We start from the raw sequence: 26353 nt of genomic DNA on the forward strand, positions 1-26353 counted from the left end.
ATGAAATTCTGATTGTTGGTGATGTAAATTACTTATCTTTATGACAGCATAGCAGACTTTTTACATTAAAAAAGCACATAAATATAATTTCACACTCTATCACCCAATAGTACAGCCCAGGCTCATTGAACATACATGTTTTCAGCCTACATTTTTGTGAAACATAAAATATGTTGCTCTGGGTACATTTTGTTGCACGTTTTAGACAACATATTCACTGGAAGGAGTCTACATTTTTGAGAATCTAAAATGTGTTGCTTAACATAAGTTTTGTTGTAAGTTTCATATAAATGTCTTTCTTGTACACCACACATTTATCTGGTGACTAGAGATGTACCGATTAACCGTAACCACGTGGATCGGATAATACTCAGCTCCGCTTGCTTTGACGAGTGCTACGAAGATCACACGGTGCATCAATGTTTTTATAGCGAAATATGTTTTTTAGACTGAAAGTTGTTCTGTTACAGACGCAAGTATTAGATTATTTTACACTCTCCTTTTCAAATTAGTTTACGCATATTTTAATAATTTGCTTATTATTTTTGAATATTTAAAATGTTCGAGATTATCTCTTCTTAAGTGCATCACAATGACACTTACACTAATTACACTTAATATGAATTATTCACCTTCCTAATCATGTTCACCACCTATCTCTATCCTATATAATGAGTTATTTTATAATCATTTTGTGGCCAGTCCCCTGAAGCAAAAGGCCTATTGACCACTTCTGTACACACTGCTCTCGGGTTTAGGAAAGGCTTACCTCTCCACCCCAGCCATCTCAGTCCCCAGTGAAGGTTTTTTTTTTTTCAGCAGGGAACATTGCAAATGTGCAAAGACCTCAGCTTATGCCAGAAAACAGAGAGATGCTAATATTTCTTTTTAAAAATGTAAAATCCCAGCACAGTCACAGTTTTAGTTAGTTTATTTTATTGAGTCTTCTTTAGTTTGTATTATTCTTGTTTTATGGAATTGGTTTTTAAAATTGCAATTTCGTTATGGCAGAAAATTTATTATTTTGCAAAAAATATGTAGCATTCAAGAAAAAATGAAAAGACTTTTCACCTTAAATTTGTTTCAAATAATTTTGTTAAAAAATCATGAATAAATCATATTGTGAGATCAGTATCGTGAATCGTATCGAATCGTGAGTCGGGTGAAACGTTACATCCCTATACTGGCGATAGATTATCAGGTAATGCAAATATATTTGATTACAAATCATAGACATATTGAACAAATAAAATATTGAGAACACTAGGTTTATTGTTATTGCTATTGTCATTGTTGTGGTTGTTTTTTGTTGTCCATTTGAGTTTTGTTTCTAGTTTAAAATTGTATTTTTATTGCTATGGCCGTTTATTATCTAACAATGAAATCTAATCTTTGGGCTAATTTGGGTACATTTACGTTCTAGAGGAATGTTGATTAATGTACACTGTCCCTTTTTGTGAGATAAAAATATATATTGAAATTGAAATAGACATCATTCAGTTGTTTTTGTGGTGTTTATTTGGTGTTGTGTAACGAACTGCAAAAACTCAATCCTTAATTCTTAAATAATATATCCTTGTAAATATAATAAGCATGAAAAAAAGTTGTTGACGCCATACTGCCCCACAGCATTTATTTTTCCTAGAAACTGCAGTCAAACCAATGTTTTACAAAAATGTAGACTAAAATACAGTTCCCAATGAGCCTTAAAAGTTTAAAAGTCTTAGTAATATGATTATAAATTGCTTTGTTTTATGATTAAGGGCTCTTTTTTTTATTGTAAAGCAAAACATATGATCCACTGGAAGATTCTTTCCTCATTGCAACTTGTTGTTTGACACTTACAAATTTATACATTTTACATGTATACAAAAGTTGCTCTTATTTTATTATCCTTACACTCTTATCTAACACTTATCTATTTTTAAAGTGCCTACATTACATATAATAATATATACAAAACAAAATCATCGTCTAAAACTTTAGAACTCTAGAAAACTCAAGTAAATCTGATGTTTCAGTCCAGAAAGTGCTTACAATAAAATATGTCCACCAATTTAAAGTGTATTTATGTTTACTTTCACATTTCATAGTAAAAAGTGTGTGTATGACAATCTGAAAGCCTCACTATCAATCAGACAACAAGAAGGCATATGATAGATTTTCTGCAAAGCTTTGTTCCACATTCATAACAGAGGTCTTAGAAATTTGTTCATATCAAATATCATACAACACTTATCACTTATAGGGTAAACACTGGTTTATAAATAAGTGAAACTTACGTAGAGTCAGTGTCCTTTTCTTTCTTCCGTATCCCGAAGGCCTTCCTGGTGCGTTTTTTCAATCCTGTGAAAAGCAGAGAGATTATTAGTGCTCTGATTTACTGTGGCTAAAAAAACAGTGTCTAAACTATAGTTAACAGCTTCATAGTATAGCTTCAGAGACACACACATCATGAACTGATAACGTGAGTGTGTTTGTGTGTGTTTATGTGTGTGAACATAAGGGAGTTGATAATTCGAAAAAAAGAGACAGTTTGAGGGGCTTGTGTCCATAGTGCTATGAAATTTTAGATCAAAGAATGAACTGAATCCATTATTGAATCACACTCTCCACTGCTGGATCTAAATTGATTTCAGCATCAACAAGATCAGAGATATAAAGGATTAGCATTTAGCAAATTCACAAAGTAAAAGAATCATTCATTCTTGTTTAAGCATCACAATTGTATGACAAGAATGCTGTTCCTTTTATCACTGTAGAACTATATGATATTGAAAAACTCAATTATATTGAATTTTTAAGCTATATATTAAGATTTCACCATATGACATAAATAATTCACTGTTTTAAAATGATTGTGGACATTAGGGAACTGTATCTGGAAAAAGAAGTAATACATATATAATGATGCATAAATATAGAACTAAGACAAGATTTAAATATTGCATCTGGATGATGTAAACTTAAATTTCTAAAAAGTACAAATTACAAACTCTTACTCTATTACAGTTAAAAATGTAAAGAGCTAAAATGGAAGAGAAACAAGCAAAAAAAAAAAAAAAAAGAACTTAATCATGGCACCAAGGTACATTTTAACCAGGGTTTATGTTTGAAGTGTATCCTTCAACAGGGGTATTGTGCATAATTAATGTTAGATCAAACTTATCGCATTCATATACCCTTATTATAATATATATCTAAAGCTTTCTAATCATTATGTTTGTTTTATATTTAAAGGTAAATTACAAAGCCGAACCCATAATTTTTTGTGCTTGACAGTAATAAAAATTATAAATGAATAAATAAATGAATAAATAAATAAATATATTTATATTTATATATGAGCAGTATCACACGAGTAGCAGTGTGATTTGGCTGTATATTGGCACTGGTGGGAGGTGTGCGTTGGCATGAAGCCGCAGACCGAGTGCCTTAGTGCCCCTCCAGTGACGATATACAGCCATATCGGACTGCTATGAGTGTAATATTGTGTTTATACAACAGTTCGACGGCATTATCATGTATATATTATCAAAAAAATTCAACACAGAGAGTCTCAAAATTCTTTTGTAAGAAGAACTACTCTCATCCACCATTTCTTCACATCTGCAGCTGATATCAGGACAGCAGAAACAGTTGCTACTTCATTAACATCACTTTAGAGCTAGTATTTAAATGATTCAACAGCGTAATGTCTAAAGTGATGACAAAACAGGTGATTTTGCTCACATTTTAAAATTATAAGGCTGAACGGCATTAAATGCCATCAGTCTACAGAGATTTCTCAGTATTTCTCTGTTGCAACTGGGAGATCACAACAATTATCTCTGAAAAAGCTAAAAAAAAAGAGACAACACTACCAGACTGCTGTTGAATTTTGCGATAGGGAAAAAACACTAAACACATGCAGGTATTTCTTATTTCTTTCTTTTTACTGAACAAGTCTGCAGAAATGAAAACAGGAGACTCATTATAAACAAACAGATGGCTAACCAAAAAGTAACTGAGGATTATACAAAGAGTGGCCAACACAAAATACATACATTCCTGATATGCGAGTCCCATCTCACACTCAATACACAACAATTACAACGGTATAAATACAGCACTGCAACATACAAAAGAGATTGACTTAGAATGTCATTTACCCGTTTTATAATGATTTGATCAGCTGTAGCTTAAAATTACGCTGTTTTTAATCCTAAGTGCTTACTATGCCGTCTCTGTTGCCATCTTGTGGATGAACAACGTCAACAGTCTTTGCTCTGCTCAATGACAGGCTAATGGCCGCCGATGCACTATTTCTCTGAAATTACACATATTTGAAATAGGCACTTTCCTTATAAATAAACTGCAAAGTTGCAATTAAAAAAAAACTTAAAAAATACATTATATTGTCCAACAACAACATTTCGTCACCTTAGAATTATAAGGTTCTATCTGACATTTTTGTCAAAATTGAGTTTTTCACATACTGCAACTTATTTGCATTATGTTATGTTTTTTTATAAGTTGTTTGCATCCCATCACTGGGAAACACCCATACACACTAAATCACACACATAAACTATGGCCAATTTTAGCTAACCCAATTCACTTGTACTGCATGTCTTTGGACTTGTGGGGAAAACCGGAGCACCCGGAGGATTCCCACACCAACAGAGGGAGAAGATGGAAACTCCACACAGAATTGCCAACTGATCCAGCCGAAGCTCGAACCAGCGACCTTCTTGCTGTGAGGTGAACGTGCTAGCCACTGCGTCACCGCGTTGCTGACATTGAGATGAAATGTTAAATTTTACATTGTTGAAAAATAAATAAATATTAAAAAATATGAAACATATTTATTTGTTTACATATAGTCAGTGAAACACTTTCAGTGTTATTAAACTCATTTGGACATCGTCTGTTTCTTTTTAAAGTCTTTCAATATAATATTAAGCCTTTAAGGGTAAATACTTAATTTAATTAATGAGGCATATAATTCAATAAACATAATTCAATAATTCATATAAAGCATAAAATTTTATATTAACAAGAAGTAATTTGAACAAAAAAAATATTCATCTTAAAACATTAAATAAATGTTATAGAAAGCAAAAATTTTACTTTCTCAAGCATCAACATATTGTTACAGCACCAAATCATTTTTTGATTGTATTTCTTGAAAAGTAATGCTTCAATTAATGATCTGCCAGATAGAACCTTATAACTCCAAGTGGAAAATGACTTTTCAGAATTAGAAGGTTCTATCTGCATTTACCATCGTTTATTTACTCCAATTTGCAAATGTAAGAAAACTTTGATAATCAACATTTAGAGTAACCTTAGGGTCTCTGTCATGTTAATGTATAAAAGAGAACTGTTACACACATATTGTTTGCTATATGGAATCCAAAATCTTTGAAGCTCAATATCTCAAAATCATTTAGAACGCAGATTGAACCTTATAATTCTAAGGTGACGATTTGTCAAACTGTAGAGTGTCCTCTGCTTGCTGCTGTATGTTTCCTGAGTGTCCTTATTCAAGTGTTTTTTGCAATTGTTTTGTAAATAAACCTACGTGTTTGATAACTCCTGCGATCCTGTGCCTTTGTGAGAGATATATATACACACAAATCCAGTCAAATGTTTGGGGTCAGCTTATCCAGCTCATCTAGGCTGCATATATTTCATCAAAAATACAGTACAAATTGTAAAATGTTATTGCACTGTAAAATAATTGTTTAAAGGTAGTTTCTAGTTTATTTTAATAATTTATTCCAGTGGTTTTAAAGATGAAATTTAGCTAATTTTGTGAGAGCATGTCTGAAGAGTATTTAATCAACAGTCCAAATGGTGGTTTAAAATTTTTCAATAGCTGTTTTTATAGACTTGAAAACAAGTATCTATATAACAACTAGCTTGTCCAAAAATAACCCTGCATAACTGCATAACTATTCTCAGGAGTAACATTTATCAAAACCCCACCTACAATTTGAACAGTTGAAAAAGCTCCTTCAGCCCAGTTTACAGTAAACAGCCATAAAGTGGTGTGCATGAGCATGAGGACATGGCTGTGCAGCAGGGGTATGTTAAGCTTGCAGGCCTCTGAGTCACACATCGATTCACTCCAGCCTCTGTAGCGACAGGGAGCTCCAACATGGCGGACGCTATTATCGATATTTACTTAATATTTCCTAACACATCCGCAGCCTCAAACCCTGCCATCTGGCTGAGAGCGAGTAGACGGAGACGCTCAGAGCCATCAGAAAATCCCTTTATGTTCCCTTTTACGATCCTCTCTTCTTGACACATTTATTCTAAGTAACTGCTCCTTTTGTCTGATTGAAAAACAAGTCAGCCAAAATAACTAGGGAGAAGCAAATGTTAGCGTGTGGAAGACGAACAAATTTAATGCAAGGAAATTGCAGTGATTTAGCACATGACATAAAGCGATGACAGGATCGTGCTGTCGGAGCATGTAATAAAATATACTAAATACACTAAATTTCAATCATACAAATCTCCAGAGGTTTAAAGTAGTGAAGATTGATATGAGAAAACAAGCTGACAGCTGCATTCACAGATCTGCTCTGCGAAGGGAATTAAATAGGTCAAGGCCTGACTTGGAAATCTAGCAGGGCTTCTGAACATTAGGTTGAATGAAATTGAGGCAGACTTTTGAGACAGTCATTTGGTCACGATGCCTTTCTAATCCAAGTCACTGCCATGCATGGTCATGTTGGTATCTTGCTTATGTAGCTAATGTTGATCTTGTTTCCACCTGATAATATCAAATTTTCCAGCAAACCAGTCACAACTAGTTCAAAATTGATTAGTGGGTTCAAACGAGTCTTGTCACAAGTTTTGATCAGATATTCAGTGCAACGCATGAGTCCTGCTCATGTTATTTGTCTAAAAATATAAAAATAAAGTAATACTTTAGCTTAAACACTCACTATTAACTAGTGAATTATTACCAGACTACTATAAAATAGTGGCTGTTAATCTGTACTTCTAATACATCATTCTGATGATCTTATTAAACAGTAGATCCCTAATCTTTTGCAATACCTAAACCTAACTACTTGTTCTGATCACCAGTGATCTAGCGGCTGCACAAGAGAACCACAAATCCGCCAGTATGTGGACTACAAGTTCCAGTCATGAATCGCTCACATGCACCTGTTCCTCATTTCGTTGATTTCACACACTCATGACTGGGAGCTACTCATGAACTGATGACATGGACTATATACACAGCACACATGCACACTCTTTTTGCTGAGTCTTGTTATACTGTACTTTGAACATTACCGCGCACTTTCCTTTGTCTTTCTTTGCTGTGTTTTGACCCTTGCCTTGTTTGTTTGTTTATTCCTGTCTGCTACCTGTCATTTGACCAACTGCCTGTTATATGACCACGATTCTGGATTTGCCTGCATACATCTATTTGCCCATGGTTTGACCATTGCTTGGCTGACCATTCTGTTAATTAACCTTGCATTTTGGTTCGCACTTCATTGTCAACGTCCCACTTCCCATAAATCTACTACAATGAAATAAAAATAAAGTTATATATTAATTTTCTTTAAGGTAACTGGATCCAAAAAAATGTATACACAATAAATTTAAATAAACAAATGAAGATGAACATTACTAAATTAAATTTATGTTTCTTTAAATTCAACCTACAGTATATTAATTGTTTTCAGCCAGTTACCATTACATAAACAGCATCTCTATGATACAAAGAAGCTAACAAAAGAAATCCAGCAGATTTCAGGGTGGATAGATTAATAATATGTTTTTATTCAAACAGCTCTTGAAACAGGTTTGAAGCAATTACGATTTTACGTGCAGTAATTAGTGGTTAGGCTGTTTGTGCTATACCAGCCAGAAAATAACTGTTTTGCTATGAACTATACACTTAAAAGCATATGTTAGGTGGTGGTGAAAGTGTTTATTCTGGCCAGGATTCAAGATAATCATTTCTAGACTCATAAAAGGGTCTACAGTACTGTATAGTTGGCCCCTAATTTTTATCTGTACAAAAGAGAAATTCGGTGGTACAGTTAGTACTCATTCATTCATGTTCTTTTCAGCTTAGTCCCTTTATAAATCAGGGGTTGCCACAGCATAATAAACCGCCAATTTATCTAGCATATGTTTTACGCAGCGGATACCCTTCCAGTTGCAATCCATCAATGGGAAACATCAATACTCTCTCATTCACACGTACACTATGGACAATTTAGCTTACATTTGTCTTTGGACTTGTGGGGGAAACCGCAGCACCGACGCGAACACGGGAAGAACATAAAAACTCCACACAAAAATGCCAACTGACCCAGCCGAGGCTTTAACCAGCAACCTTCTTGCTGTGAGGCAATTGTGCTACGCCACCGCCACACCCCACTTATTAGTACTATAGTATGATAATAATGTCCACACTTCTTTATGGGACTTCATTAAAGGTGCAAGTCAAAAGAGTGTCTTTTTAAAACAAATAAACTAAAAAAAGCCCTGCTGCATCATATTTAGTTTACATGGATCATGTTTTTTTTTTCCCAAACACCATTGAACCCTATCACAGTTTCACCCAAATCCACATATTGGCAAACAGCAGACACAACTACAGGATTTCAGTCCAGTTCTTGCTGCATTTAAGCTTTTTCTAAAGCAGATTACAGTCTCTGTGAGCACACAGACCCCAGTGCGGTCACACATTCCAGACAAGCTAACCCCCATGAGATGGCTTGAGTCCATTTTTTGACGAGGGATTTCTAAACCCAGCATAACACTAATTAATGGCTATGAAAATAATAGCTTCCGCATGTAAGCACGATGATGGAAGTGGTAACGTGATTACCAAGCTAACTCGCGGAGTGAAGGCCAGAGAAAATGACAGTGCTAACCATCCAGGGACATTATTTAAGCAAACAGGAAAAGAGAAGACGATATAGATAGATGGTATTCAGTGCTTTAGAGACTACAGAACAGTCGTGGTTGAAACCAACCATGCATGAATTGTCAGATAAAATGTTGGCGAGTCTGTAGGTTCCACAGAGCTGGCAATCATCGGTGACAAGCGGCCAACTTATGGTTCAACAAGACAGTAATGTTTTGCTTTTTGCTATTCAGGCCAAGAAAGTTTTTCAAAAGCTCTTCAGGGTTGTTTAATCAACAAAAAACGACTGTGTACACAAGAGATATTCCAATACACAATCACAAAGCATTCATGTTCAGATTTCCAATACATGTCATGGAAAGTGCAATGAACAAAGAAAACTGAGGTGAACAAACAAATAGATAAGAAGTACAATATATCTATAGATATTCAACACTGAAAACATTTTCTACATTTATGATATACCATAAGTACCATGATTAATAACAGAAACTCAGTAGTAACTGATAATAATGAAGTATTAAATAAGCATATCTGATTATTGAATGGTCATGTGACACTGCAAATTGGAGCAATGGCTGCTAAAAAGCCCTTGGAATACTGGAATACATTTAAAAAACTGTACTTTTAAGTACAACTATTAAGTAATTCTACATTTATTTTAGCAAATTTAAAGGGATAGTTCATCCAAAATTTTAAATTATCATCATTTACTTACCCTTCAATTGTCCCAGACATGTTTGAGTTTCTTTTCTCCATTGAACACACACACACACACACACACACACACACACACACACACACACACACACACACACACACACACACACACACACACACACACAAATGTTGGAAACATGCAACTTTTACAGTTATTGTGGACCATCACAGTTTTTGATCTTTTATTAAGGAAGTCAATGGTTATAGGTTTCTAACATTTTTTGAAATATCTTATTTTGTGCAAAAAACAAACTCAAAGGCATAAAACAACTTGAGGGTGAGTAAAGTTCCCTTTTTCGGCGAATATACTTTAAAGTAAGTATTTTAATAAGAATAATATCCACAGTACAAATATAGTAGTCAAAATATATATTATATATTAATATTCAAGGAGTATAAATTATATCATATAATTCGTCTCTATTTGACAGTTCCACAATCATGCTTAACTTGTCTTTTTCACTGGCAGCTCCAAGACTCATGAATGATCTTCCACTCTCCTTAAGTACAGCTCCAACTTTTGAGTCTTTTCAGAGGTCACTGAAAGCACACTTAGTTTCTTTAGCTTTTAATCATGTGTTGTGAGTTTATGTATTTTGGTTGTGCATGTGTTTTATGTACAGCGCTTTGGTACTCATTGTGGTTTACTGAAAGTGCTCTAGAAAAAAATTCAGTTGAGTCGAGTTGAGTTTAAATAATTTTAAAAATACAAAATATAATTTAATACTCAAAAAAGCTACATGGCTGACACAGTAGTACTGCAAGGTTAAATGGAAAGCTAAAATATACTTATATGTGCTGTATCATTTAGAGGTAAATTTGGTACAAATATATACCTTCTAGTATTAAAAGTATCAGTAGAAACTTTTAACAGTATGAGTGAGAGTGTATGTGAGAATGTATGAAGTGAAATCTGAAATATGTGCCTCAAAAAAAAAAAAAGAGAGAAGATTCTACAAAGCTTTCATGTAGACTTCAAAAAAGATAACAATCAGCAAACAGCACCAAATATTGCAGCAATTAACAAATGACAAATTAATCAACAACAACATTTACTCAGCAAACAGCAAAACAATGCAAAACAGTCCCTGCTTAATTTAGGCATGTTTCAAAGCCAGCAGGGGGCTCACAAAGCTTAAAATGTTCAATTGCATTCACTATTTGAAAGAGGCAAATCGAGAAAGAACAAATAAACATATGAAGTATTCAGCATACATTAGGATTAGGGTGGTGGTATTCTCTCTTACCATAATACAAACTGATAAATACAGTATTATAATTCTACATACATATATATATATATATATATATATATATATATATATATATATATATATATATATATATATATATATATATATATATATATATATATAAAAACCATGGTATTAGTACTGTTGAGAGCACTTAGTGCTTAAAAAAATGGGCCACTGCGCTTCTCAGGAAGGAAAAAAAAAAATCCAACCGCTGAACTGTGACAAACAGCTGGGCTTTTGCATACAGTTTGCAGCCCATATATAGATATGTCTTATTATTATCACAAGAGAAAATATGAAAAAAAAAATACTTATAATTAAGCATTTGTTCACCAATTACTATATTTAAAATGCAAGTACAGACAACTGCATTCATAAAGTGTATTATATGTGTATGAAAGGGCATGCATATATACCGTACAATATACTGTAAAACTCAACAGTCAACTTAATCAAATGAAATGAGTGAAAACATAGTTTACAAAATTTACTGAAAGTTAATTCTACTCATTTGAAAAGAGTTTTGAACTCAGTGTTAAAGGTAATGAGCTAATTAAATACATCATTGCTTTAACTTAAATGGAGTAAATTCACAGTACTCCTATACTGTAGATTCGTTTTTTTACTCAAATGGTTTGTTGCAATTGGTTTACTCAAACGGTTTGAGTTGCCTTACTGTAACTTATTGGGTTTTACAATACTCAGTTTGTTTGAGTTTCCTTCATTTATTGGGTTTTACTATGCTCAAATTGCTTAATTTACTCAAATGGATTAAGTTCACAGTACTTATTAGGATTAGATTTTTAACTTAAATAGTTTGTTGCAATCAGTTTCCTCAAACGGTTTGAGTTATCTTAACTTTTTGGGTTTTACAATGTACATGTTGTGTGAATTTTATTATCAGAACAGAAAAAGACTGTTCTAAAACTTTGCATACATTAAGCATCTTGATAGTTTCTCCAAAAGCTTTTGATGTTGAAAAGTTTAGAAAGTTCATTTTTTGCCATTTTTAATTGTTTGAAATGATATATAGTCTGTGATTGTGTTGTAAATAAACAGTACAAAAACCTGGTGATAAACTGCAAGTAGCTTTTTGTTATTTTACAGACTTATTCCTTTAATTATTATATATTATACATTATATTATTTCAAACTACATAAATCACAATAAAAGTCACTTTTTTTAGAAGTGCAGTGTTGATAAAACTCCCATAATTCAATTCACAACCATAAATTTACAAAAATACGGAACCTGCTAATTAACAGATAGTTGTTTACAGTGTACAATACCAGACCAAAGTCTTGTCACCGATCCAAGTTCTAGGAACAACACATAATAACTTGACTTCTAGTTGATCATTTGGTATCAGAAGTAGCTTATATGAAAGACAAAGGCCTCTAAATTATGCATATTTTACCAAAATAAAATATGATCATGCCTTGGTTCTTAATTGTTTGATTAGGACAGTAAGGTCTGACCTTGCTTAGACAAAAGTCTAGTCACAGAAATAATGTACAGTATAAAATAATAAGTCTTGGAGCAGTGGAAAAGGAATTAATATTGTATATGAGTCCCATGAGCTTGGAAGACTGCATCCATACATCTCCGCAATAACTCAAATAACTTATTAATAAAACCATATGGAAAGGCAAAGAAAGCCTTCTTGCAGGACTCTCAGAGTTCATTAAGATGGATTCATCTTCAATGTCTTCTCCTTCATCTTACCCCAGACATGCTTAGTAGTGTTCATATCTGGTGACTGGGCTGGCCAATCCTGGAGCACCTCGACCTTCTTTGCTTTCAGGAACTTTGATATGGAGGCTGAAGTATGAGAACTCTGCAGATCTTTCGCACACCACCCATGCTGAATGTAACCCCAAATTAAGATTTTTCCTTCACCAAACTTGACTGATTTCTGTGAGAATCTTGAGTCCATGCGGGTTCTAATAGGTCTTCTGCAGTATTTGTGATGATTGGGATGCAGTTCAACAGATGATTCATCAGAAAAATCTATCTTCTGCTACTTTTCCAAATTATCAACTAGAAGTCAAGTTATTTTTTGTTGCTTTTACAACTGGAATAGACAACAAGAATTTTGTGAGGTAGTGTACAAATTATTTTTGTTAAGTCATAACTTACAGAAATAAAAGCACAGGACAAGGATAACTATCTAGTGTGCATGTGTCAATCGCATTTGTTCATGTGCACTCTTTGCAGGAGTATACTTTGAATGTAGGCATAACTGAAAGCAAAGCATCTTGATAGCCTGTCATTTTACCTAAATTGTCCCCTAATACAAAACTGACCAATATGCCTATTCCCCGTACTGGGTCCAGGTGGCCTTACCATGCGCCATTTATCCAAAAAACTAAAACACACAGAAAGAAGCAGCTAAATGACTGCACATACTCATAAGACACACAACGCTTGAAATCCCAACCCCCCCAGAGGAAAAAAAATAAAAAAGTGTCCACCAAAGGGAAAACTGGGTCAGGAAAAGAACGGCCAGTGCTCATCACTAAGACAAAGACAAAGTAAACCAAGAGACAGAACTGTGTTTTGGGACACCAGGAATACAACACTAAAAGCAGATGATTCGGTTGTGACTCTGATGAGGAGAACATCTCAAACACTGATAATTTTGTCATCCTTTATTCACCATCATGTCTTTTCTAACCTGAATTACCTTTATTTTCTTCTGTGGAATACAAATGGAGGTGTTTACTAGAATTTTAAAGCTATTCTCTTGCAAGAAAGGAAAGTGGTTTCAGAGAATGTCAAGCTTCAAAGAAGAAGAAGAAAAATAGGTAACGGGTGATTCATTTACTATATTAAAGGTCTTCTAAATTCATACAGTATGACAGCTTAATGTGATGATCAGACTAAAAATGTTCACTTTCAATACAAAGAGGAGAATGGACATTCTACTCTAAATAACTCATTTCACATTCAGCAAAAGAAATACAATAGATCCATTACCCATTTCTGGGGTACTCATAACCAGAAGTCATCACAGGCAGAAAAATTTCCCAAGTGGTGAATGAATAATCTGGAAAATCTCTCTTTCTAAATTTTAAAATGTTCCCAACATCAAAAACTGGTCTATAATAAAAGGCACTGTGTGAAAGAATTAATTTAAATGACATACACATACATATTAAAGAACAGTGAAACCACTGATGTCATGCAAGGGTCAAGTTCAGAAAAGCTGCAAGCCTCATTAAAAATGTCTACATGAGCCGCCAACTGGATGTATTATCACAGCACCTATCATAAACAAGAGCTTTTCAATCATAAACATAACTCATAAACATCTCCAACATCAGAGGAAGACCATTAGGCAAGGCCGGGTCCAATTTAAGCTGGTATTCAGTTGGGGATAAAGAGAACAGAAGCCAAGATAAATCTGTCTTTTTATTTAATCTACAGTAATATATCACTGTGAGAGGTAGCATGACAGAATTACTTAGGGATTAATGCTTAACAATCAGTTCATCTGGAGAGAGTTGAGCCATCACACTGGAGAAGAGATCAGAGAGCACAAGAAATAATCTTAAACTCTAGCGTTAATGATCTCCACATCTACAAGGACCCCAATGCAATCACTGGGTTAGAGTTTAATCTGAGAATGTTCATTAAAAATATTCATTTGGTCCAAAGACAGATGGCTAAATATATAGCCAGATTTGGCCTTGAAAAATAAACGATGAAAAAAGAAACAAATAGCAATTAGTTTCAGACACGGTCTTGAAAGAAAGAAACTTATGGTGGAGATTTAAAATACTTGAATATTGCATGTAGTATTCAATGTAGTGATTTTTGTTGCTGGAGAATTGTAAAGATTTCTTACATCCTGTACAAACCAACATAGGCTTGTAATAAATTAGCATAATGCCAGGCTGAGGTCTTTCTTGGTTGTCTGCGAACAGTTACTTTGACCTTTAAATACTGTACTTCTAGCTGCGGAAAGGAAGAATTTGATTTGTGTTGTCAAGAAAATGCTGTTTTCTGTATTGCAAAAGCAAATTAAAGTGCCGAAAAAGCCTTTCAGGATGGAATTCAGATATGGTGATTGGTAGACCAATCACAAAAGACTGGATCATCTGATGCTCTCAGAAAGAGGGGTTTAGATATACTGGAATGAATGTAACAAAATAAAATTAAAGTGCTTTTGAATCCTAAAATATATATATATATATATATATATATATATATATATATATATATATATATATATATATATATATATATATATATATATATATATATATATATATATATATATAGTTTCATTTAGGCTACAATAAAAGCAGTTTTAAATTTTACAAAAACGATATAAAGGTCTAAATTATTAGCCACTTTAAGCTGTATTTTTTTCGATAGTCTACAGAACAAACCATCATTATACAATAACTTGCCTACAATACAATACCCTAACCTGCCTAGTTAACCTATTTAATCTAGTTAAGCCTTTAAATGTCACTTTAAGCTGTTTAGAAGTGTCTTGAAAAACATCTAGTCAAATATTATTTACTGTCATCATGACAAATACAAAATAAATCAGTTATTAGCAATGAGTTATTAAAAACTATTATGTTTAGAAATGTGTTGAAAAAAATCTCTACTAAACAGAAATTGGGGAAAAAAATATATAGGGGGGCTAATAATTCTGACTTCAACTGTATAGCAAACATAGCACAATAGGGGAATTTAACCAGCACAAAAGGCACATAATAAAATGAATATCTTAGAAAAAACAGAGTTTTTATTTCAACAAAAATATTTCAGAGTACCCTATGGTACTGGAAGAAAAGTAAATATTTTGTTGGCTGAAATTACTAATAGCTTGTAGCAACCCATGCTTGGCCAGAAGCACAGAGAAAACTATTACCCAAAGGCTCTCCCCATTTATCTGTTGAACATGGATTAAATTGGGTTGCCAAGTCTGCCTCTAGACTCACTGTCATAACATGCATTATGCATCTCTTTTCACTAAAATACATACATGATTGATGTGAATGAGCTCAATTTATCCTAAAAGTAAGCAAATTAACCAATCATGAAAGATTGATAATGATTTTATGATTTCTCCATACAAAAACGTATACCAAAACAAAAAGTAGCATACAATAATATAATCTTTTCATGACTGTTATATATATATATATGAAAAAGAACAATGCCCTAAAATGAAAATTGCCCTGACAAATTGGATAATAAGAGATTGTTAAGCTTAACCCACACTATTACTTGTAATGTTTTTATGCCATGGAATGTCAAGGTGCTATACTCCTTTATGTGGAAAATGAAACTGAGAAGAAATTTGGTGTTGGATGAGATGTAATTATTTGTGACTTAACATGCTTAATGTAATTATACTTTTACTTTTACTTTCTATTTCATACTATTTCAGTTGTGTTCAGAACTGTGAAATGTATTTGTTTGAAGCATGTTGATGAGGAAAAACATCCTTAATTTATTGCAAAAAATATGTACTGTGTACTGTCACTTTCCTGTTATAAAATATAGTTGGATTAGGGGTGCATACCCCTCAGTAAATGTGCAGTTGTGCCCCTGTACTTGGTAATGCTGATGCATTGTATTGTATATCAAGTGTATTATAATATAGACATTGTCATATACTACCCTCAAAGCAAAATAAATATTTTGAGATAATATCTTATTTCTTTCTTTATCTACTGCATTTTTCTATTGAATATTTCAAATACAGGTTAGATATGGGTTCTGAAAGAAAGTTTATTTGAAACTTAACATTTTTGTAACAATGTAAATATATTTACTTTCTCTTTTAAGAACTTTATAATACCTGTCAGTAAAAATAAATGTGAAAAAAAAAAAAAAACTTTATTTGACAATTTGAGGCTATTGCTTTCAGATTTTTTTTGTCAGGGCTGAGATGAAGTAACTGTTAAACATGTCAATGTTTTAGTGAAATAAGTGTTACCTTCATTATCCCCTCATTGAAACACAGTGTACACACTAAACTGCACAACACAATTTAAAAATAACAACCCAGCAAACAAAACAAAGTATAGAGTGAGCGAAGCTGAGATTTCCCTGGGGAAGACCAAGGAAGCACTTAACGGAGGAATGTAAATCTCACCATATCTGAAGACCTCTTCAGAAATCCACTTTCCTTTGGTTGTTTTATGAAGAGGTTTACAGATATCTAGTAATGATACTATTTTTGCTGAGTTCCTTGACTTGCAGTGGCTAGTCACGTTGCACAGACGCATTATGACTAACAAACCCTTAAACCTAGCTAACTCATTTGGTTAAAAGAATGGTGGAGGCCGTTTTCCATTGTTATGGAAATACACTAACAGTCATGCAGAATAATTGAGTGTTTACTAAACGAATGGTAAACACTCTCTGCACCTGCGCATGCAAAATTGCGAATGACTTTGAAGATTCGTTCCTACACTATGAGGACAGAAGAGAATCATGACATGCTGAAACAGTAGGTTACACTTTATTTTAATGTATGTAATTTAGGCTATTAACAAACAAATAGCGAAAGCCAATAGCTCAATAAACTATTAATTAGCTATTAACAGTTAGTAAAGTAGCGGTTGAATTTAGTATTGGGTAGGATAAGGTATGTAGAATAAGGTCATCCTTTTATAAGTAGTTTTTTGAGCCCATCCTTTAATCTTTTTATTTACTTGTGTAAATGCATAAATATATAGTTATTTCATTTTATAATAATTGCAGTATTGTTGAATGATATGACAATGTTTAGATAAACCAACCAAGTACAATACAATTTGTAAAATAACATTTCATGTATTTTAAAGAATGTATTATATGACAGAACTTCTGTAGCTTTGTTTACCAAAACAAGTGTGAATATATATAGCAAAAAACGCAGATTCTGTGTAAACGTACTAAGACATGGTTAATATCTTAATAATAGGCAGATAATAAGACATTAGTAAATAGGTTAGATAATTACTTAATGCTAAAAACAGCATTCACGCTAAATGAAGTGACATTAAATGTACTCCTGCAGAGGAAGTAGCTGTTAAATTTAATACTGTGTGAGCTCATGCTGACAGTGCCAATGTTTACGTAACATCCTCTCTACTAAGTAGCTTTCATGGTATCCCACATGGTGGTTGGTGGAAATATATGTTTTTCATTGCTACCAAGAAATATGTACTGAATATGCATGTGTTCATCTTATTTTTTAAATGCCTGCCTGCCTGCTCAGCACTGATAAAGTTCAGGTTAAACCCTCATGTCATTCTCAACATAAAAGTTGTTCATCAGGGTAATTTTGTTGTTCATCAGGGTTCTTTCCAGGAATTTTTCCCCAATGTCAGTTGAATGGAGAGAAGATTTTTGTTAACACATTTCTAAACATAATAGTTTTAATAACTCATTTCTAATAACTGATTTATTTTATCATTGCCATGATGACAGTAAATAATATTTTACTAGATATTTTCAAAACACTTTTATACAGCCTAAAGTGACATTTAATGGCTCAACTAGGTTAAGGTTATGGTAGTTAGACAAGTTATTGTTGCACGATGGTTTATTCTGTAGACTATAAAAAAAAAAAAGCTTAAAGGGGCTAATAATTTTGACCTTAAAATGTTTTTTAAATTAAAACTGCTTTTATTCTAGCCGAAATAAAACAAATAAGACTTTTCCAGAAAAACATTATCTGACATGCTGTGAAAATTACCTTGCTTTGTAAAACATCATTTGGAAAATGTTAAATAAATAAATAAATAAATAAGGGGGGAAGGGGGCTAATAATTCTGACTTCAACTGTATGTGCGTGTGTGTGTGTGTGTGTGTGTGTGTGTGTGTGTGTATGTATGTATGTATATATATATATATATATATATATATATATATATATATATATATATATATATATATATATATAAAATTTAAAAATATATATATATTTATTTATTTATTTTATTTAATTTTTTTTTTTCATTTTATTTTCAGCTTAGTCGCTTTATTAATCTGGGGTCGCCACAGCGGATGCCCTTCCAGCTGCAACCCATCTCTGAGAAACACCTATACACACTCATTCACACACATACACTAACGACAGTTTTAGCTTACCCAATTCACCTGTAACACATGTCTTTGAATACCGGAGCACCCGGAGGAAACCCACGCAAACATGGGGGAGAACCAGCGACGTTCTTGCTGTGAGGCAACAGCACTACCTAATGCGCCACTGTGTCGCTCGTATATATTTTTAAAAGTTAAAGTTATTTTAAAGTTAAAAGTTTTCTTTTATCTTATAAAGCAATAACATCTCTTTTTTCTTTATTTCTTATTAAATGTTTTAAAATATGATATTTTTTTCAATATAGGAGCCAAAAATATCTTCATTTGAGTTCCAAAGATTTTTATTCATGAGTTTGGAATAATGAGGCTGAAAAATTAAAAACTTAAAAAAAAAAATTTCTTTGGGGTGAACAAACTGTATTGGATAACTGTATTGGATAACATAAATACACTGTACAGCCATATCATGCAAGTCCCCTTGAGCAAATCACTCCATTACAAGTTTCAATCCTAAACAGAAGAGCGGAAATAAGTAGCCACAACCCACAGTCCCTAAAGACATAATCATAGGTTGTCTTAGAATATTCTTCAGCAGTTCATTGCATTTCACCATCAACACTGCTAAAAGCTTACAGATTGAAATGCACAGCTTGTAGCAATAAATAAATAAAAATAAAGGATTTCCAGAAGGATGTGCTCTGAAGGCATAGTAGTTTAGCTACAAAAATTATTTCACGCTTTATTCCCATTACAAGTTGCTTCCTTATAGCAAGTGGCAAAAATGAGGCTGCAGTGCTTTGATGATGTTAAATCATACCATCTCTGGTGGAGGTCTGGCCCTTCTGTGTGAGACTAAAGAGGGAAGTGCAGCCCTCGTGCCAGTGTATGTGACATGTGCCAGGTCCTTAAGCTGACTGCCAGCAAAACAACAACCCAGTGGCTTTGTCCAAGTGTCTGAACACAATGAATAATGATTACAATCAATAGCAAGACTGGCAATAGAGCTTTGACAAATACTAGTAAGTCGTGGGATTAGAAAGTAACTAAACGTAGCAATGTTACTAATTAAACTCCACTTAGTTGCCGAAAGCTTGTGATTCATGGTTGTTTCTTGTTTATTTATGCTTTCAAATTACATTATGGGGGCTTGATTTCTGCTCAGGCAACTATTGAATGTGAACATTCATTCTCTGGGCTATGTAAATGAGTGTGTTATTTGTAGCCTTTCTTTTACAAAACAACTTTTCAATGTAAAAGTATAGCATTTTTGTATTACGCTTTACAATTTGGAGTGTAGGTCATTATTCTTTCATTTAAAATAACCTTTTTACCACCAAAACTTTCACATAAAAAAGGTTCAGTGTAGCTTTCTTAGCATCTCTATCTGTAACAGTGTGTAGCTATACTAGCATATGGAACTATTTCAGTTCGGATTAGCTTATAGCTTCCTTAACGCAGGCCTATGAAAATCACACTTGGACTACTTGAACTTCTAGGACACAGGCTTTGTCTTCATCCAGACTCCATTTATAATTCCCTGCGTCAGCTCTGCTACATGGAAATCCTGTTTATTAAAGACAGTCTTCACATTGAACTGATTCAGTACTGGCAGTGAATGAAGATTCTTTGTTGAGAAGCAGATGGAGCGTCATGAGACACAGAAGCAGATGGAGAGAGAGAGCCACAGCACAGGGAAGCTCACACACACTGAACATTACAAGATCAGCTGCTTCAGCCTCAACACAACACCAATCAAGCCCCAAACCCCAACATTATTTCCAGCTAATGCTTCTCACTTAAAACATGTTGTATCTGTGCTGAGTTTTTTTCCAGCCGTGGTGACATTCTACCAGTATCACCACACTAACGATACTTCGAATACAGTATGTGGTTAATTTATAAGGATAGTGACTGTTTAAAAATGCATTTAAATCATTTCAGAGCATCAGCTGCCATACATCAGTCACATTTTCTGCAGAGAGAATCATTGCCTTGAACAGTTGTTCTGGAATCTACCGTTGGCTCTGATGTAGGGCTGCACGACATACAGTATAGATATTTAATATAGTATTATCATGATAATACAACAATGATTCCTGCATCGTAGAGAGGTGCAATAAATAAAAAATATGTGGCAAGCATTTTGGTGTTGTGCACAAAAAAGGTTGTTTATCCAAATTTGGCCCATCAGATGGGACTTTAATATCATTATCCCCACCTCTCTAGTCTGTGCTCCTCTGCTATTGCCTAGACAGGTTGAAAGGGAAAAATATCTATTACCTGTTTATTTTAGTATGATTTCTAAAAAAACAATAGCATATCTGGAGTTTGCATGTTTTCCCCATGTTCACATGGGTTTCCTCTGGGTGCACCAGTTTCCCCCACAATCCAAAGATATGTGGTATAGGTGAATTGCAATAGTGTATAAGTGTGAATACGAGAGCTTATGGTGTCATGGAAAATGAAATGGATGTTCTTGGCTGGTGGAAGATGAACAAACAATCCTACCCAAAATTTGCAAAGTTAGCATGATCAGTATGCATCCCAGCCAGTAGCAGCAGCAGTGAAAGGGTGTTCAGTGCTGCTCAGTGAGCGCAGAACTGCGCCAAAGCCATCTACAGTGGATTCAATAATATTCCTTAACAAAAACATGTAGCCTAATCTTGGTGAGTGAAGGATTTTCAAATTATAACTAAATATTAATTAAACCATAAAATCATGATGTAGACAAAGTAGGCCTAGGCTAATGTAGGCATTATTATTTTAATATTCAGCTTCACCTTCATCTTAATGCCAGATTGTGAAGAGAAGTGATAAAAGAAATCCCGCAGAGACGTTATATTAATTTTGTTGTTGCCAAATACGAATAAATAAATAGTAAATTTAATTTGTTGAGAAAAACTTTTTTATTGGTGTGTTGGCCAATTTAAAGATATACCTAGGCCTATTTAGAGTGCTCAGATGTTACGATGTTACAGAGGACTTATTTTATTTCTTTGTTCCAACTTCTAAGTGGCCTATAGCCTACGTTTGTCATGAATAAATGACACACATATAAACATATATAAATGACTCATTCATGGAAAAAGGCAAAGTAGCTGTGTGCATGTGCACATCTGAATAATCTCGGGCTATAAACTAGTTTGTGCTTTTAAAAAGCTGTCAATCAAAGTGTACTTGTCGAGCTCGGTCCGAATTCTGTCGGGCTCGGACCCTAACGGGCCTAACTTTTATGGCCTGATTACACCTCTGTTATATGATTTGTTTTAGGTACTGTATATCAAATGGCAATGTTTGGTCTCAGTAAACTATTATGTGTTCCAGAACAAACAGTGTTTACTTAGGGCAAATTTATATAGTTTCATCTTTACATAATTGAAATGCTATACCATTATATAAAACAGAATAGATATGATACTATAATTAAGTAAGAAAAATCAATTATTAAAGAAAAAGATGGCACAGCCATATCACCCTGCAGCCAAAGACCGCTTACTCACTGAACCTAAGCAGAGCTGAGCCTAGTCTGTACCAGGATGGGAGACCACATGGGAAAACTAGGTTGCTGTTGTAAGTGGTGTTAGTGAGGCCAGCAGGGGGCACTCAACCTGTGGTCTGTGTGAGTCCTAATGCCCCAGTATAGTGGAGGGGATACTACACTGTCAGTGGGCACAGTCTTTCAGATGAGACATTAAACCGAGGTCCTGACTCTCTGTGGTCATTAAAAATCACATGGTGCTTCTCATAAAGAGTACGGGTATAACCCTGGTGTCCTGGTCAAATTCCCTCAATTTGCCCTGAACATAATGGCCAAACAATCATCCCAATTCATTGAATTGGCTCTATTGTCTCTACACTCCACCTACAGCTGGTGTGTGGAAAGTCTACTGGCGCTGTTGTCCTGTGGCTGCCGTCGCATCATCCAAGTGGATGCTGCACACTGGTGGAGGTGTAAATGCGCTATATAGATACACATTACATGATTTTATGCACCGGTTGTTAAAAGGATTCTACCAGTTCTAAACACAAGCTTAATTGTAAGAAAAGAACGAGATTCAAGGGATCTAAATGATTAAATAAATACTACAAATGCAAACAGAGAAGTCAGACATTCTGTTCAAGAACAAAATTAGGTTTGTAAAAGTATAAGCACAAAAAACTTACATGTACAAATCGTTTTCAAAAAGATCAATAAGACACATTTTCTCCTGACAGTATATATCCAATTTGTTTGTAGTACTAACAGTATAACCATATCACATTTTAATATCTGTAACATGCAATAACATCAAAACCAATTTTCTATGTTACTTTCCACCTATCTCAGCAAGAAAAAAGAAGAAAACATTATCCAACAGTTTTCTGTCTGTGAATCAAAACTAGTTTTTCATGGTAATTTTCCCCTTATTCCAGCAAGAAAAATGAAAATGCATTCTCCAACGCTTTTCTGCCTGTGAATACTGTTCTCTCTCTCACTCATGATTTTCTCTATGGAATCGGCTTTTTAGGGAGTGTCTGTGGGTTTCTTACATTAACCTCTATCTTTAATCTTGACTTTGCACATGGGAGTTTCCTTCATCTGGATTTAAGAGCGGCAGCAACTATGTTTGTGATGGGTTTGGTCCATGTGGACACAGATTGCATTTTTCCTCCACCACCCACACAGTAGATAATGCAGGCAATTTTTTTCCAACAGACAATTATCATCTCTAAACATCTTCAAAATAACAACAACATCAGCATACTGAAAATGTCCTGTTACTGTCATGAACGAAGAGGGTTACTAATGTGTCTCCTCCACCTCTACTCAGAAATTAATTATATATTTTAAGAAAACAAAACTGGTCATAAAAATTTAAGAATAAATCCAATCAATTAGCAAGAGAAGAAAGTATACAGTGAGATTTTACAATACAGAGAAAGACAGAAGAGAGCAGTACTGGGGTTACTCAAAGGGCTGATTTAGCCTTCAGGCTTTACCAGCTGATGCTCTTCATTTCTTCATCGTAAAAGTAAAGTGAATGTCAGTTCTGGGCATTCTTGCCATTAGATCTGTAGAAGTGCATCATGGACACAAAACCTATAAGCTTAAAGGAAGAAAAATGAAGTACTGCATGATTAATCATGATTAGACCACAATAGATCAAGATTCAGCAAAAGCTGCAATTCTCATGCACATCTTGCCAGGTAAACACGGCTCTGTGATCTAAACCTCATCACTCTCACACACAAACTACAAACACGCTGTAAAGACACCGGAAATTAAACAGAACTTTTAACTGCTTTTATTGATTTAATGGCTGTTTCACAGAACATCAGTTCTCATGACAGTCTTCCCAAGTTTCCTTGGAAGAAAAAACTCAGAAGACCATGAGACTAGGGCTGTGCGATTGAACAAAATTGAATTACAATGCAGAAATACAACTATGCAGAAAGCCCACAATAAAACAAACAAAAATGGACGAATCCAAAGAAAAACAGTATGTCGGTAATATTGGAATATTTTTTGTTTGGTATTCACAGACATCAAACAAAAACAGGTCATTTGCAATAGCTGTTGCAGAATTGTTGCCACAGCACAAGGAAATGCAACAATCAGCATCTAAAAAAGCACCACAGGCGGCTATAAGAATGTCTTGCTCAAAAGTCAACTAAAAGTATTGTACTATTATTGTACTGTATTTTTGTACTTTTAAGTTGTTTGCAGCTGTGACACCATATGAAAAAACATTACGAAGGCACCAGGAGATAACTAACGCTTTTTAAGATCTCAAATTTCTCTCACAAGTGCTATTCGCTCCTGCTCTTCTCTCGTAAATCCATCGGAGGTTTGACTGACTGAATGACTGATCATCTGACTCACCCTTCTCCTTCCCTAAACCCAACCAATAGTGTTTTCAAAAGTGATGAATGACCCACTTCCCTAAACCCAACTGACAGTTTTAAAAAAGCAATCCAAGAAAGAAAAGCCCACGTCTGATTTATACCATGTTTTACCACATTATAATCCAGTTATTTACTTGTTTATTTATTTTTTCCCCGCTATTCTTCACCGAAGTCAAACCCCCTCATCGTGGTCATCTCCTCTCTGCGTCTCAAGTCTGCTAACGTACATGGTGAGCGAACTGGACAAATTGATAAGAGCCCGAAAGCCGTCCATACAGAGGTAAGTGGTCAGCTGTTAAGCGTGAACAGGAACGGCGGCATACCAACCCATAACGTTTAATTTAGAGATGGCTGCATAATTCACAAACTCCAGAAATGTATATAGGATTACCGTTTTCAAAATGAGCCTATGTTGGTTTTTTCACGCATCTTATGTTCTTACATTTTGAGTTTTGGAACTGAAAATTGGTGGATGTTGTTACACGAGAACACAAAAACACAAGGACCCGAGAACGCTTAAAAACTCATACTGAGAAACATCCATTGTGGCTAATAATTGCACGACTACGGAATCATCTCACAGAATTATTTCTTTCAAACACTCGACTGAAGTTAGGAGATGAGTTTAGAGTAAAAACATTTAATTGAATGTGGTATTATTCACCTGCTTTCGGATGGAGCATCAACACAGAGCCATAGTTCACTTAGAAGTGACGGCTGTCAAACTTCTCAATGTTCAATTGTCTACATTTTTTTCGTGACTTGTCAGTGAACTACATACGTATATTGCTCTGTATAGTAGTTCACGTGGTTCCATCTGAAAGCAGACGCTGGAGATTTACTGCTGATTACAGAGCTGGCTTTACAGACCAAATGCACCTGAAAATTACCTTTGATGAAGTGTGCAGTCCTAGTTCAATTCAGCCAAGCAAACATCAGCAACAAAATATTTTAACTAGATTTACTAATGTGCTTGACCAGGGGTGTCAAACTCAATTCCTCTCGTACCACAACCCTGAACAGTTTAGTTCCAGCAGTACTTCACCTGCACAAGCCTGAAGGACCTAATTAGTTTGATCAGGTATGTTTAACTAGGGTTGAAACCGAACTTTGCAGAGCTGTGGCCCTCCAGGAGTTTACTGTCAATTTTTGCTTTTATTTTGCAAGTTTTGGCACTCAAGATTTCTTAAGTTTCATGGTACCATCAAATCCATTAGCTAAATTATACAAATGTAACAATGTTTCTTGAGTAATTTCTAGTGAGTTAAGTGAAGTGAACTTTGCAAAACTCTGTTTAAAGCATATTTGGTCTGTGTGTTTTTCTCAAAGATTGCAGCATTAGATTAAGCCAACCTTTTAAACTGTTTTCCTTAAAATAAATAAATAAATAAATAAATAAATAAATAAATAAATAAATATTAATAATAAAATAGAAACATGAAGACAGTCTAAAAAATAGAGTTTTTGAGCTTCCCAACAAAACAAAACAGCAAGTACACATCTAACAGCAAAATTAACCTCAATACAACTGGA

At 34.2% G+C, this 26353-nt stretch overlaps 2 protein-coding genes across 2 annotated transcripts in view; both read right to left on the reverse strand.

Moving 5' to 3' along the window:
* The window catches only part of lepr (leptin receptor), an 847758-nt gene that overhangs the window by 330981 nt on the left and 490424 nt on the right, over positions 1–26353 (reverse strand). The gene's annotated exons all lie outside the window — the stretch shown is intronic.
* Positions 1–26353, reverse strand: part of sgip1a (SH3GL interacting endocytic adaptor 1a) — a 129137-nt gene that overhangs the window by 54730 nt on the left and 48054 nt on the right. The window contains exon 5 of the mRNA XM_087257473.1: positions 2283–2346. Coding sequence (XP_087113599.1) covers positions 2283–2346 — 64 coding nt within the window. The remainder of the gene's footprint in view (positions 1–2282; positions 2347–26353) is intronic.

The sequence above is a fragment of the Danio rerio genome, chromosome 6 (assembly GCF_052040795.2).
Source record: "Danio rerio strain M-AB ecotype USA chromosome 6, GRCz13ab, whole genome shotgun sequence".
NCBI lineage: Eukaryota > Metazoa > Chordata > Actinopteri > Cypriniformes > Danionidae > Danio > Danio rerio.